Below are 14,980 nucleotides of genomic sequence, written 5' to 3'. Positions count from 1 at the left end.
GTGGCCCGTGGGATCTTCGTTGCAGCATGGAGGGTCTTTAGTTGCAACATATGAACTCTTAGTTGTGGCGTGTGGGATCTAGTTCCCTGACCAGGGATCGAACCTTGGCCCCCTGCACTGGGAGTGCAGATGGTTTCTGATGTTTCCCTTGGACACATCAGATAATATAATATAACAGTACAGAAATACTTAGTAGATGTTGCTGTGGATTGAGGAATTGAACTTAAGAGAATTTTCAGTGTGAAGTGTTCACATTCATACTCACTTCTGTAACCGTGCAAGTTTTAACAAGTAAAAAAACATGAACTTGCTGAGCGCCTACTTTGTTTCTTACACAGGAGTTTTTCTCCTTTCCTTGGGCTCTCTCATTTCCCACTAATTGAGTTTTTTTTGACGTTAGCTAATTTCTCTAGTTCCCACAATACGTAAGCTTTACTAAGATAATCATTCTGACCCCCCTCAACCCCCAGCTGAATGTAACTTAAAAAAATGAAACCAGGAACACGCAAAGAGAAGTGTTAGGTTGCCACGGATATAAAGAAGAGCAAATAAGTGGGTATTTCGACTTCTGAGAATGGAAGCAAAAACCTCATGCTTTGCGTAAATATTCGGTGCAGTCCTGTCTCACGTTAGGATGTCTGGCGCCACCTTGTGGCAGATACAGAGAACGCCTGCTTCTGAGAAGAAGAAGGCAGCTTCCAGGAGGGAAGAGGCAGCCTGAGAAGGGGCAGGTCTAAGTTTGGGGTGGGGGGAGGTGAAGCTTAAACAATCTGGGGAAATCCTGTTTGTACAGGCCCTCACCAAATTATAGATACAGACTCACTAGGGCCCCTAGACTTGTGCAAAGCGGTGGTCCCTGAGGCATTAGCATCTACCATCAGCTTCACCGTGAGCCCTCCTTGCTGCAGGGTGACCAGGTGATGCTGACAGCCATGGGGCAGGACTGACTCTCCTGGCAGCCTGGCAGCTGCTGGAGACTTGGCGGAGTTTGAAGGAGCACAGTAACCTCTCCACTGGGTGGACTTAGTTGTTGTTGTTTTAATTGAGGTATACTTGATTTACAATATTAGTTTCCAGCATACAACAGAGTGATTCAAAACATTGTATAAACTGCATTTATAGTTACTATAAAACTGGCTATATTCCCTGTGCTGTACAACATATCCTCGTAGCTTATTTATTTTATCGGTGGTGGTTCAACAGTTAGTTGTGATTCTGGTGTGTCCGTGAGAGGGGGTGAGCTCATGTCCTTCTACTTTGCCGCCTTGTCCCTGCCCTGTGCTTCTTTATTTTATATGTAGTAGTTGGTAACCCCTCCCTACTGGTAACCACTATTTTGTCCTCTGTACCTGTGAGTCCCGGGTGGACTTTGTTTTTCAGGCACAAGTTGGAGGTTGTCTCTGGGTAGATTGCAGGTCCTTTTCCTCCAGGGCCCCACACTGATTCTTGCTCCGGCCTTTGCCATTGCTGCCGCCACGCCGCCCTGCCCACTGTGGGGAGCGTCTGCCTCTCTCCTCTCACCCTTTTCTTTTTTAAGGTGGAAAGGACGCATAATTTTGGAAATCTGTTTTCATTTTTTAAAAAATCGAAGTATAGTAGATTTATAGTGTTTGTTTCAGGTGTATGGCAAGGTGATTCAGGTGTGTGTGTGTGTACGTATGTGTGTATATATATATATATATATATATATATATATATATAGTTTTTCAGATTCTTTTCCATTATAGGTTATTACAAGATATTGAATATAGTTCCCTGTGCTACACATTAGGTCTTTGTTATTTATCTGTTTTATATATGTGTATCTGTTAATATTTTTTCATGTTTTGATGATAGTCTTTAAAAAAAAAAAACCCACACCAACATATTTCAGGTCGCCTTATAAAAAACAGCCGTCAAATAGCTGAAGATTCTCCCTGGATTTCAGTGCCTGTATTGAGGTCATTGCCTAATGAACAAAGAACCAAGGTGGATACAATAGCTAAATGATGCCTTTGAGCTAGGTGAAGGCTAAATGTCCTCACAGCAGGCTCTATGAAGAGGTTTTCCTGTTGCTTAAAAAATAATAGTAAACATTTGAATAACATTTACTGTGTACCAGGTATAGTTCAAGTGCATTCTTAGTAATGCATGTAATCCTTGCAACTGCCCTGTAAGGGAGATACTTTTATTATCATCATTCCCATTTTCCTCATGGGGATATTGAGGCACAAAAAGGTTAAGTAACTTACTCAAAGTCCCACAGCCAGACAGGACTGGTACTTGCCTTTGAACCCAGAGAGTCTGGCTCTCAATATGCTTTTACCCATTATATAACCTTCCAAGTAGACGGAAGTGGTTCATCCTCTCACCTGCTGCAAGTTGTAGAAAATAATTGTGCTTCCATGAAAAACTGCACTGTCTAGTCTCTAGAGAAAAACCCGTTTGGGTGATGTGATTCTTGTTTTATGGAAGCTATTTTACAATCCTGTTAATTATAGATAACTGATAGCAAAATAATTATTGTCTATAGATATGCAAATTCTATTTTATCTTATAGTGTTCAGTTGACTCCTCTCTCACCCCTATTTGTGCATTCACTTTAATATTCCTAATTTATAAATGGCTTTATTATTTGGATTCTTTTTTGAACTCTTTAGAACATCTGCCAAGTTCCCTGCTTGACTGATGAGTGAAATAAAATCTTTAACATGTCTTCATTTTAATATCTGTAGGAGAGCCATGATTTTACCCATTTTGAAAATTATTTTTTAACAAAGGTATTTCTCAACTCAGTTTCTCAGTGAAGCCTTCCGTGACCTTCTGCTCACACACCCCAGGCTCCCACTGCCTTATCCTGCTCTGGTTGCATTTCCCCATCACACTATTCTTCCAACATACTATGTATTTTAATAGTCACATGTTTGTTGTTTATGGCCGGTCTTTTCCCATTGGAATGTAAGCTCCGTGAGGACAGAGGTCCTCATCGCCTTTGTTCTCTGATGTGTCCCAAATACCCAGAGGGTGTTTTGGCATAAAATGGACACTCAGAAAAAAAAAATTGAAAAAAATGGAGAGAGAATTGAGTCTCTCTCCTTTTTGTAGGGTATAATCATATAAACACATCTTACTTAAAATAACTTACATCGCCATAAACTTTTTGTTGGTTGCCTTTCAACAAAACATCATGTGTCATATACAAAATTAACCATTAATCTGAATAGGGTGGGAGCAATCTATTATATCTGTAAATTTCATCTGGCTGTATAAGAATTATAAACATTGAGGTGCTCGTATCCATTGTTCTTCTTTGTATGGAAGGGAGTATATAATAAAAAATTTTAGTGAAAATCATGTCAACATGGGAACCTATTTTTACCTCCTGCTCTTTTAAAAGGAGGTATATGTATTATTCAGATTTGACAAACTGTTCAAAATGATCTAACTATCCTCCACAGTGGCAAGATCTAGGCTATAAATTACAAAGGAAAAGGAACAGTTGGGGCAAATAGCAGGTAGCTTTGTTCTCTGGAGAGGCCTGGAGGAGGTCTTACCAGCTGCTGTGGCTGTGGTCTTGGGTGAGTTCCAGTAGAAGTGGTGAGAGAGAGACTGTGCACAGCAGACGGCGGGATTGAGGTGCAGTCGGGGGGTACAGAAAGTATCTAATGCAGAGGGCACCTCTTCCGGTAAGAGCAGTGATGCTTTGTAAGTGGATCCTCCTGAATATAAAAATACAGAGTTTGATTTCGCATTAAGGATAGCATTACAAGCACGACAGAATTGAGAGACTCTTTCAGTCAATAAAAAAATTAAAATTGAAAAAGAGGAAAAAATAAAATAAGAATAGAATCATGTGCTTTCCGTGAAATTAAAAATAATTTTAAAATCATCAGTTGATGGTTTTGCAGCTGTCAAATCATTTTATGAGATTTAAGATTTCAAAGGATCATGTGTTCATATTGAAAATTAAATTTTATCAACTAAAAAGAAAAAAGGAATGGCATTACAATACCTGATAAAATTTCAACCATTCAAAATAAGGTCTGGGGGGAGAAAAAGCATTTTCTAGTTAGCCAAAAATTTGATTTGGAAAATATATTTTTCAAAAATTAATAGCATTTCTTTCATGTATTCTGTGTATTTTAAGTGGAGATTTGTGGGAAGTCAGCTAAATGAGGCTAGGCTGATGAAACATTTTAACTTAAAACAGACCCCCATTTGTATAATAATATATCAAACATAAACCTCAAGTATCAGCACTTTCTTGAACTTTTTATTTAATAAGGGTCACAGGAGGCTGTCTGAATTATACACATTCCTTATAATGGCAGCCAGATAAATTGGACTTGATTGTATCCGCATGTTAAAATACAGGACTTTATTAAGGATTCTAGGCATCAAGGAATTAATTTAAAAAAACACACACAAATGTTTTTTCTGGTGAGAGAAATCTTCACTTGGGTGAGTTTGCTAATATGTGTTGGTGGTTGTGGGGGAGAGTTGTATTCCCCAGTCACAATGTGAGACTCTTTTTCTTTGCCGGTGTCCCCGGGGGGGGCAAAGTTTGTTGCTGGTAGAGGTGTCATAGAACGTGAAGCATGATTGTATGTGAAAACAACTGTGTAAGTGATGAAACTTAATCCTAGTTAAAATAAGTTAAGGTTGGAACTAAAATCAAAGGAACAGGAAGTACCCTTAATGGCAGGAACAGCAGCAGTGACGTCAACTGGTGGCCTGTCCCCGCATCCCCCCCTGCCCTTGCCGTGTCCCCACTCGCCCACTGACTCGCGCCCATTTCCATCACACCACTGGCTCTGGCCAGAGAGTATGGAGGGTTCCAGAGCTGCCGTGGGGGCCCACTGTCTCCCAGAATGACTTCTGCCGAGTGTAGAAGGGGGTGACAGGTGTTTGTAGATTCAGTAAGCTCACAGGGAAGTGTTGTTGAGACTCATCTCTGACTAACGAGTAATGAGTCTCATCTCTGAGGCTCATCATCCAGTAAAGCTGGATTTCTAACAGTAATGATTGGTGTGACTGCACACGCATTGAAACCGGCAGACCCACCGGGTGGAGGAGTGGCCGAAGAGCTGGAGGAGGAGAACGAGGCCCTCAGCACTGGGCTTGACGTGCTTTAGGCGGGGGTGGCTGATGCCTTAGTCACCTCAGGTGCAGGCCTGTTACTCACATCAACCCTCTGAGGGATCCTCCCATCCTTGGCTGTAGCCTGGCTCTGACACCTTAGTGTGGGGGAGAGAGGGGGAAGGGAAGGGGCATTCTCCAGCTTCCCCAAAACTCAGAGTTTGTGGGGAGCAGTTCTGTGATTCCTGGTTCTCAGCTTGTGCCTCCCCTCAGTCCAGTTCACCTATTCCAGAAATCTAGGAGGCTCCTGATGAGGAGGTCTCCATCTCCACCATTTGCTCCTCTGCCTTTTCACTTTCTACTCTTTTACATCTCCCTTTTCTTTCCCTCTTTCCTCCTTCTACCTTTGCCATGGGCCATGGCCATAGCACCCGTGGTCATCTGTGTGGCCCACTTGTAACTCTCTGAGTAAACATGTGACCAGCCAATCCCCCTGCATAGCGTGGTTTTTCATGTCTAGACACACTTCATGACTGTGAATGTAAGTTTACAGTGTGAAGATATTGCACCCCAGCAAAGAGAGAATTATTTTAGACCAAGACGTTGGGCATTGTGATTGTCAACTCTTGCTACAATGGTGCCGCATAACAAATAGCCCTGGGGAGTCACTGGCGTACAGCGACATTTATTTTCCTCATTGGTTGGCCTTAGGGATGCTGCTTCAGACTGTGGGTTGTGGGACTTGGCTCCAGGCTTTGGGTTGTGCTTAGGTTGGCTCCACATGCCTCATTTTTGGACAGCAGCTTCATGGTAGTAACAGGAGCACAAGAGGAAGAGTGCAAACATGGGCAGCCTCTTAGACCTCGGCTGAGAATTGGCACAGTGTCACTTGTACTCAGCATTTCATTGGCCAAATCAGATCACACGGCCAAGCCCAAATTTCAGTGGGATGGGAAAAAAGTACTCCACCCACTCTGGGGCACTGCTTCATGGTCACTTGAAAGAAAGAAGGAGTGGAGGATTGAGAATGTTTATCCAGTCTACCATACAAGTCGTCGTTATTTATGCCCGGGGCACATGGCTCCGATACACAGGGTTGGAACGCCATGGAAGGGGATTCCAGGAAGCACAAGAAGCTCTGAGGAGTCCTGGTTGGTAGAAGCACTAAGTATAAAACACATGGAGATGTTTACATTGTCCTCCTGTCCCATTTGGAACAGGGTGGCTCATGTCAGTTAAAGGTGCGGGAGGTGCAGGTGGCTGACCACTTTCCTACCTGGCATGAGCCACAGACCCAGAAATCCCTTCCGTCCAGACGTCTAAACCCACTGACAGCCTTCTGCCCTTTGGAGCAGGTTCCTCAGAGCATCCACTTAAAGTTTTAAAGATATTTTAAAGCTTACTGTCTGAAGTGTTTGGCTGAGAAACCACCAAAGAATTTGAGACAACTGTTAGCAACTCTTAGTGCCAATGATGGGAAGAAAGTTGTGGCTGGTCCTCAAATCATCAGAAGTTCATATTAGGAGTTGGAGCTGGCAGGCTGCTGTGTATGTAGTACCGCGGCTGTGCTTACGAGCCTCGTGAGATGCAAAGGCGGTTTTGATCCAACAATGAAATGATTTACTGTCTTACAGACTGAGTGGCCATTGTGGTGAAGATTGATTTCTGTAAAGAATATCTCCTTTAAAGAGCCATAAATAAAGTGCCCTCTGGGTATTTGAAGAACATTCCTAATCTGCTTTCCTTTAACTGAGAAACCCACCTTGCTCAGAAAAACAATAAAATGTATCCTTTTGGCTAAACATGTGAAAGGAAACAAGGAAATGAATACTTATTGGAGGGCTAGGTATTTTCATATCCATTCCCGTGTGGAAAGGGAGAAAAATGATTTGTCAGTCTGAAAGCTGCCCCTTTAAGAGAAACATAAGAGAGGAGGTGTGGAGCTGACAAAAATATGGGTACAAATAAGACTCCCTAAGGCTGTCATTCCGGCTTCCGGGCCTCCCAGAGTGCTGTGTCTTTCTGACTGCTCCCTTGTTCATGTCCCCCCGGCTGCCTCCTGGGGCTTCAGTGTTTCCTCCTTGCAGCATAGGGGATGATCCCTAGTTCTCTCTGCCTTTGTCCCCACCTCTCTACTGGCCTTTGAAGCTTCTGTCTGTGCCAGAAGCCAGTTTTCCACCCTCTGGTCATCCCTGGCTTCCTCAGCTCAGCACTGGAATCTCACCCCCATCTTTCCCAGATCAAAACCCAGGGTACTTCACATGTCCAGTCATGACAGTTGATCTGTGGTGAAGCTTTTGAGGCCAGCCCAACCTCCTCTTCTTTCCTAATGTACAAATGTCAATAAGACAAGTGGGTTGTTATTATTGTTGTGATTATTTTTAGAATCAGTACCCATTGCCACGAAAGTGCTCAAATGTCGGAAGTTGGGAACTGCCTGGGAGAGTGGGGAAAAATTTCCTTGAGAAGGTCCCATGTGAACTGGGTTGTGATGCATGAGTAGGAGTTCACCAGGCTCCAAAGCTGGGGAACAGCATTTTAGGCAGAAGGAACAGCACCTACAAAGTCCACACCAGAGTCAAGGGGAAAAAGATAACATTTGATAGGCTCTCCTCTCATAGTGGGCAAAGAAATGCTTTTCCCATCTCTGTGCTTGTGACAAATGGGGTTTTTATCTGCAACATGACAAGTGCCTGGGAAAGAGAACGACCCTTCAAGTGGCAGTGACCGATTCCTCAGGTCTATAAACATCTGTCAGTCGGGTGCATGCTACCCCCAGGCATTGGGCTGGGTTATCAGAGCGCTGGGATTACAAAGAGTAACCCAACAAATTCCCTTCCTGGCGATGCTCCTCATGTGGACACATTAATTGATATACCCCAGGCCCCACGTAAACGCACGTTTTATCACGGGATCCAGCATTTCATACAAGTCATGGCCTAGAGGCTGACCAGCGAAGGAGCCCATAGGATGTTAATGATAGGATGAACACGTTAATCATCGTGAGCCGGGACAAGGATAACGTGGGGCATCGTTTGTATGAGGACCGGTTCTAGGAATGGGCAGCTCATTAATCCTCTTTTCACATTATTCTCAGTGTCACCCTGGTCACCTGCTGGGATGTGTGTGGTGAACACGAGGGTCACAGGGCTTCCCTGTGTTTCTGAATTCTTGGGTTTACAAAACTGCAGGCAGAAGGCACCTGATTGGGAGTGGCCTGGTGGGATGGAAATGAGAGCAACTTTTGATTAGGTTCCCGGGGGGCGGGGGAGGTGCTGAGGTACCCGCCCTGAGCCCCTGACGCCCCCAGACTTGGCACCTGCACTGACGTGACCCTCCCTCCCTGAGCAGGTATGGAGAGTGCAATCACGCTGTGGCAGTTCCTGTTGCAGTTGCTGCTGGACCAGAAGCATGAGCATCTGATCTGCTGGACCTCCAACGATGGTGAATTCAAGCTCCTCAAAGCAGAAGAAGTGGCCAAGCTGTGGGGACTGCGGAAGAACAAAACAAACATGAACTATGACAAGCTGAGCAGAGCCCTGCGATACTATTATGACAAGGTAAACTCTTGCCCTTACGGGAAGCTGGCTGTCATGGGGAGGGAGCCACCTTTACCAACCATTGATGAAAGCAGAAGATAGCATACAGTAAAGCTAGTTAGGACATCACACAGAGGCAATTTATGTGGATTTTGTTATGTGGATTTTGTTATTGTTGCTGTTTTTTTTTAATTTTTTTAAACATGTATTTATTTATTTATTGGCTGTGTTGGGTCTTTGTTGCTGCACACAGGCTTCCTCTAGCTACTGAGAGTGGGGGCTACTCTTCATTGTGGTGCGCAGGCTCCTCATTGCCGTGGCTTCTCTTGTTGCAGAGCATGGGCTCTAGGCGCGTGGGCTTCAGTAGTTGTGGCACACAGGCTCAACAGTTGTGGCACACAGGCTCAACAGTTGTGGCGCACAGGCTCAACAGTTGTGGCGCATGGGCTTAGTTGCTCCACAGCACTTCCTGGATCAGGGCTCGAACCCGTGTCCCCTGCATTGGCAAGCGGATTCTTAACTACTGCGCCACCCAGGAAGTCCGTTGCTGTTGTTTTTTAAGAAAAACTGTGCTATAGGGATTTTTTCTCCTGGAAGCCCTTTAGGTATTACCGTGGGTCAAATTTTGTTCCCTCTGCGTTTTTGTCTGTGGTTGCTGCAAAAATTTGCTAACAGCAGAAATTAGATGCAGGGAGGTTCCGTGGCCTCCCTCACGGGTAGTTGCTTGACTGACAGAATGAATGTGACGATCTAGAAAGTCTGTTTATCCTGTCTGGTTTGTGATTCACTCAGACAGGCTTTTCGGGGGTGGGGGATGGCACCTGGGGCACTTAATTTAACATTTGGGAGCCTGCGATCCTCGTTTATAAGATGGGACTCATAATGATGTGGGCTCAGGATTGCTGTGAAGAACTGCGCAAGACAGCACACGTGAAGCACTCAGGACCGTGCTTGGTACCTGGGGCCTGCGACTCCGTGGGAAGATTCCCTAATGAAAACAAACACCATGCTCATTTTGAAGTCACAGAGATAAGTCAGAGTGCTTAGTTCACAGTAACACAGCATAGTTTCCAAAGCCAGGACAGTTGGGGTGAGTCGTAACGCGCTTCTGGAAAAGCAGTGGATGTGCCTGTTAGGGCAAAAGTATTGCTCTTTAGGGGTAATCGTTTCAGGCCTGTAGCTGTTGACCATTTCTGTGGGGCTCTGTTGTTGCTGAACGTTTAGCCTCCTAGACATAAAGATTCGGAGTCCTGATGAGTGTAAGCTTTTGTTCTCGTTTTTCTCTTCATGTTGAAAGGTGAATTAAAAACTGATTTAAATATTAGTTCCGGATCTATGTTTAGTGCCTTCCTCCTGCCAGCCTCTTTGGAATTCAAGACAGAAGGATTACACATTTCAGGAAGTGGAGGCATCATTAATTATAAAGTGTTCCTTTGTGTGATCGTAATTGCATAGGATTATGTCATTGAAATGTTAAAGGTGCTTCCCTTTAATGTAGCAATTAATTAATGCTGGCTTAATGCAGAGTCCTACCAAGATGTAAAAGCACGTCTCACAAATTGCGCTGTCTGAAAGCCTTGCAGATGGTTTATTGTTTTGCATTTTCCCCCAGGTTCTAAGTTACACAATGGGAATGGGGGCCCTCTGAAGGAAAACAGTCGTCTTGCTGTCTGGCAGGGTGCCTAAGAGCATGGCTTTGAGACTGACAAAAAAAAAATAATTTTATTGTTTTAAATCAAGGTGTCACAGAACAGGAATTTGGTGTCTGTGACTTGGTTTCACCTTTTCACGTGGCCCAGGCCTTGGGGCTGAGGGTTGTGTATCTTCAGCACAAAGAGGGACCATGGGCTGAAGCTGACTCCCCAAAAGACAGGCAAAGCCGTGCTGTCCAGACTACATCTGCTCTCCCTTGGGCAGACTTTGAAAATCTCTGGGGAAAGCAGTTGCAGAGCCTTCAATCGCCCGGCATGCTTTGGGACTTTCTGTGTCTAAGGGACTGTGTGCCAAGCACTTCCTACCCCTGGTCTCCTTTAAAGGATCACACCCGCCCCGAGACAGTCCTGCTGGTATCTCCTCCTTTTACAGATAAGGACGTGGGGGCGTTTGGTGGAAACCTTTCCCATGCTTCTGCAGCCAGGAAGTGGTAGAGCCAGGATGCCCACCTTCCTGGTCAGAAGGCATGTGCCCTGCCTTCTGGGCTGTTTGTTTCCTTTGCCTCTGAACCCCTGAGTTCCAGGTAGGCAATCAGGCAGCACCGTGGGCATTGCAACCTGAGAAATTTTTGTTTACTGTGAAGCCTGGGGTCTGAGTGGCCAGGGTGGCCTGCTCAGCCCAGGTGTCCCTTTCCTCTCCTGCTGGGGCTGAGCTAAGGTCTGGCCACGTGACCTTTGTGCAGCCAGCTGGCACTGACAGGGAGGAGTGGCTCTTGTCCAGCATGTTGTGCAGGCCTGGCCACCAGGAGAAGATGCCCTCCGTCCTTCCTTGGAAACGTGTACACCGCATGCGTACACATACACAGAGGCCTCTGAATCTTTCTCATGAAACTCATGAGATGAGTAAGAGTGGTTATTAGACACCAAATATAGTTTTAAGTGAAAAGAAAAAGAGGGGGGGGGAGGAGGATGAAGGAGAAGAGAGGAGTAGGGCAAGAGCCGGTGAGGGGAGAGGGAGAACAGAGAGAGGAGAGAAAGAGGGCGGAGGAGAAATAGTGACAGAAGGTTAAAAAATTGTATTTTACATTTTGTGATGAACACCTACTATTTAAAATTTTTGCCAGCGTTGCTCTGGGACTGTGTGTATAAGTTGAATGGTATGAAATTGCCAATATCTGATCATTTTTGACCCACAGAACTGGCAGTCTTAAATGGTTTGGTCTCTCACTTGAGAGACAGATTTGAGGAAGGTCTTTGTGAATGTGGAGCCCCTGGCCACATGGGCACCCCTTGCTGTGCCCACCCTGCACTGCACGTGCTTCCCAGGGTCACCCAGCCCTCCTGTGACCCTGTCTGCCTTTCAGTGTCATCTTCAGTCCCCTTCTCTCCTGTCCCCCTCCCCCCACCCCTCCCGCTGACACCCAGAGCCTGCTCTGCACGTGGTGTAAATCAGGTGACTCCCCACCTCAGCGACTGCATTCTTTGTTCCTGTTGCCTTTCCTCCTTTCTGCCGTCATCTCTTCACTGTTGGCTGAAACTGCACATCCCTTGGTTTGTCCTAATACGGAAGTTTTCCTGCCAGAGTAGGCAGGCATGAGGATATCATTATTTTTATGTGTTATATGTTATATTTTTAGCTCATTCCAGAATATTTAGAAATGGGCAGAGAAGAAAAAAAGTGGAAAATGCGTGCGAAACTTCGCAGAAGGCATCAGAGAACAATGTATGGCCTAATGGTATCAGGTTGGGGCTGAGGTGCTTTAATCACTGTTCCTCAAAAAACATTCCCCCTGCCACCTGGGGGCAGATCACCGCAGTGGGAATGATGATGACAGCATGAACTCTGGGCTTCACAGTCTGGATTGGAATCCAGCTCCACGACTGTGAGTGCTTTGCGTAATCTCCTTTGGCCTCAGCTTCCTTTTCTGTAAAACGGGTGTAGGAGTGGAGTCTTCGTCATAGGGTTACGGTGGGGATTCGCTGAGTTAACACGTGGTCACTGCTGAGAACAGTGTCCAAACACGTTAGGTCTGCCAGGTATTAGCCAGACTAATGATACAGAGGATAGTTTCCTTATCGCTAATTCAGGCAGGTGCCAAGAAGAAAGTTGGGACCCTTGTGCCAGCATCCTGCATCCGGGGTGGGGTGGGGGTGTTCGGGATGTTACCGGCTCTTCTCACCTGTGAGCGCTCAGGAGCCCTTTGTGGGGCTCTTTAATGATATCTATTTTGGCTGTTTTGAAAATTCAACTTTCAAAGATGCTTTCATATTTAAACGACGCTTTGTGCCCCTCTGGATCAAATACCTCCCCGTGCTCCCCCAGGTGGAGCGAGCCTCCCCCCTCCCCCCGCGCTCCCTTTGCGCTCAGTGCCATCAGGGTATCGAGCCCTGCTGTGCCTCCATCCCTGAGTCCCAGATCCCTGACGGGGGAGCGGGCACCAAATAGCACTTTCCTCCGTGGGACTGTGGGAGGCGTGCACGTGACCATGTGCAGGAGGCACTCAGCACCTGGTAAGGGCGCACAGTACCTGCCAGTCCATCCTGTCACCTGCACTTGGAACACTCACTTCCTGGTGCTACCGTCATGTCTGTGGCCGTCATGCTTGGAAAGCCGACCTCACCGTGGGCTCCGGGCTTAGCCACTTGCGTCCGTCTGGTGCCGTGCACGGGGTCTGGCACATATTAGGGGCTCAGTAAATACTGGAAGCAAATGAATGCGCAGATGGATTGCATAATGAAGTGGCCGCCACCCAAATTCAGATCACTTCTATCATGTAAGCTGATGCCAAATGAGTGTTAACAACAAAAAGTTACTGCCTTTGTGTTATTGTGCTGTGTTAATTATCTAGGGGTGCTGTAACAAATTACCACAAAGTGGGAGGCTTAATACACCCAGAAGTTTATTCTCTCACAGCTCTGGAGGCCAGAAGTTGAAATCAAGGTGCTGGCAGGGCCGCGTTCCTCCTGAGACTCTGGGTGGAATCCTTCCTCGCCTCTTCCCGGCTTCCGGTGGCCGTCGTCAGTCCTTGGGGTCCAAGGCTCGTAGCTCCGGTCTCTGCCTCTGCCATCCCGCGGTGCTCCCTGTGTGTCTTTGTGTCCACGTTTCCCTCTTAGAAGGACACTAGGTGTATTGAATTAGAGTCCACCCTCGCGACTGCATCTTAACTCGCTTACATCTGCAAGGTCACATTCATAGGTACTGGGACTGGGGTTTCAACCTACCTTTTTGGGGAACACACGTCAACCTGTAAAATGTATATATATTTCTGACACTCCTGGGCTTGCATTTAGATTTTCAAAATTACACACCGAGGGAGAGCTTTGGAGATGATGGTTTGATTCAATGACTCCTAAAGGAAAACTGCTCCCCGTGACATGGACAGCAAACTAGATTCAGCGGCAGGTGTGACATTAGACTCTATGACAGGTACATCACAGTGTGCCCACCGTGGGCCAGGCGCTGTGCTGGGGCCCCTGGGGTGGAAGCAGAGGTCGAGAAGGTGAGTCCTGCCTTAGAGGGTTTCAGAGTCTTTGGAAATTCAGCGGTTCCCTGCTCAGCAAAGGAGTTTAATGCATGACATAGGTTGGAAGAAAAGCCGACGGACCCCCGTGGCCCCAGTCCTGGATTAGCAGTGGCTAAGGTCTGGCCTTGGCCTCTGAGGCTCCTTACTCTGCCTGTGTTCCTGTGGCTTGCCCGTGCCTCCTGCGTGAGGCTGGGGAAGCAGGGTTTTGCAGCCAAGCACTGCCAAGGACCCACTGCCCCCTCAGAGCTTTGGAAGAGGCAGCTGGACAGACCCAACTTGAACTGCAAGAAAGGAGTGGTGCCCAGACTGGGACACAGCATATTTTATTCCCTAGACGTGGACTGGAGGCCCTTGTTCAGCTTGGAAACATGCAGGTAAAGGGAAGACGTCTGTGTCTGAGCCCTGGAAGGGCAGAAACCGGAGCTGACAGAGACCCAAAGGGGACGTTTAGTTCGTGCCTGGGTATTTCACTGTCACCCTCTACCAAACAGCTTGTTTCCCTCAGTCTTGCTGTGAACCCTCAGAGATGGGTTGGTTCACTGTCGTTCTGGCAGCTTGCACTTTGGGGTAGGTTTTTTTTTTCCCCTTGTTAGTTTTAAACGGAGTCTTCCAGAAGGTGCTTTCATAGCCTGATGTAATAATAAGGATCTCTTACAGAGATTTTATTTATTAAAAAGTTTAACAACTCTTAGTAACATAAAGGCAGGCTTGGTTTTTAAACCTCTTGTCCTGGGTGGGGAGGAGAGGGCTCTGTGCCCCGTGCGCACCTGTCACTGGCCCCGATGACTGCCTGCTCCCACGGACCCAAGTGTGACGGCCGTGGGGCATGAATGGCTGGGATTCACAGCACTTCTTCTCTTCTTGAACAACTTCTGGGTGGTTTTTAATTATGAAGGAATACCTCGTTTTATTATGTTTTGCAGATACAGCATTTTTTACAAATTGAAAGTTTGTGGTAACCGTGTGTGGAGCAAGTCTGATCATTTCACAGTATTTCAAACTTTTTCATTAGTATTATGTTTGTTATAGTGATCTGGATCAGTGATCTTTTTTTTTTTTTGGCTGCACCGCTTAGCTTGTGGGATCTTAGTTCCCTGACCAGGGATTGAACCCAGCCCTTGGCAGCGAAAGCGCTGAGTCCTAACCACTGGACCGCCAGGGAATCCTGATCCGTGATCTTTGATGTTACTGTTGCAAAGAGATTGAC

At 46.3% G+C, this 14,980-nt stretch overlaps 1 protein-coding gene across 1 annotated transcript in view; it reads left to right on the top strand.

Annotated features, from left to right (window-relative positions):
* Positions 1-14,980, top strand: part of ELK3 (ETS transcription factor ELK3) — a 62,865-nt gene that overhangs the window by 17,325 nt on the left and 30,560 nt on the right. Inside the window, exon 2 of the mRNA XM_057740472.1 lies at positions 8,410-8,618. Coding sequence (XP_057596455.1) covers positions 8,412-8,618 — 207 coding nt within the window. The 5' untranslated portion in view covers positions 8,410-8,411. The remainder of the gene's footprint in view (positions 1-8,409; positions 8,619-14,980) is intronic.

The sequence above is a fragment of the Hippopotamus amphibius genome, chromosome 7 (genome assembly GCF_030028045.1).
Source record: "Hippopotamus amphibius kiboko isolate mHipAmp2 chromosome 7, mHipAmp2.hap2, whole genome shotgun sequence".
Lineage (NCBI taxonomy): Eukaryota > Metazoa > Chordata > Mammalia > Artiodactyla > Hippopotamidae > Hippopotamus > Hippopotamus amphibius.
The sequence above is the reverse complement of the archived record's forward strand: the minus strand, read 5'-3'. Positions and strand labels throughout refer to the sequence as shown.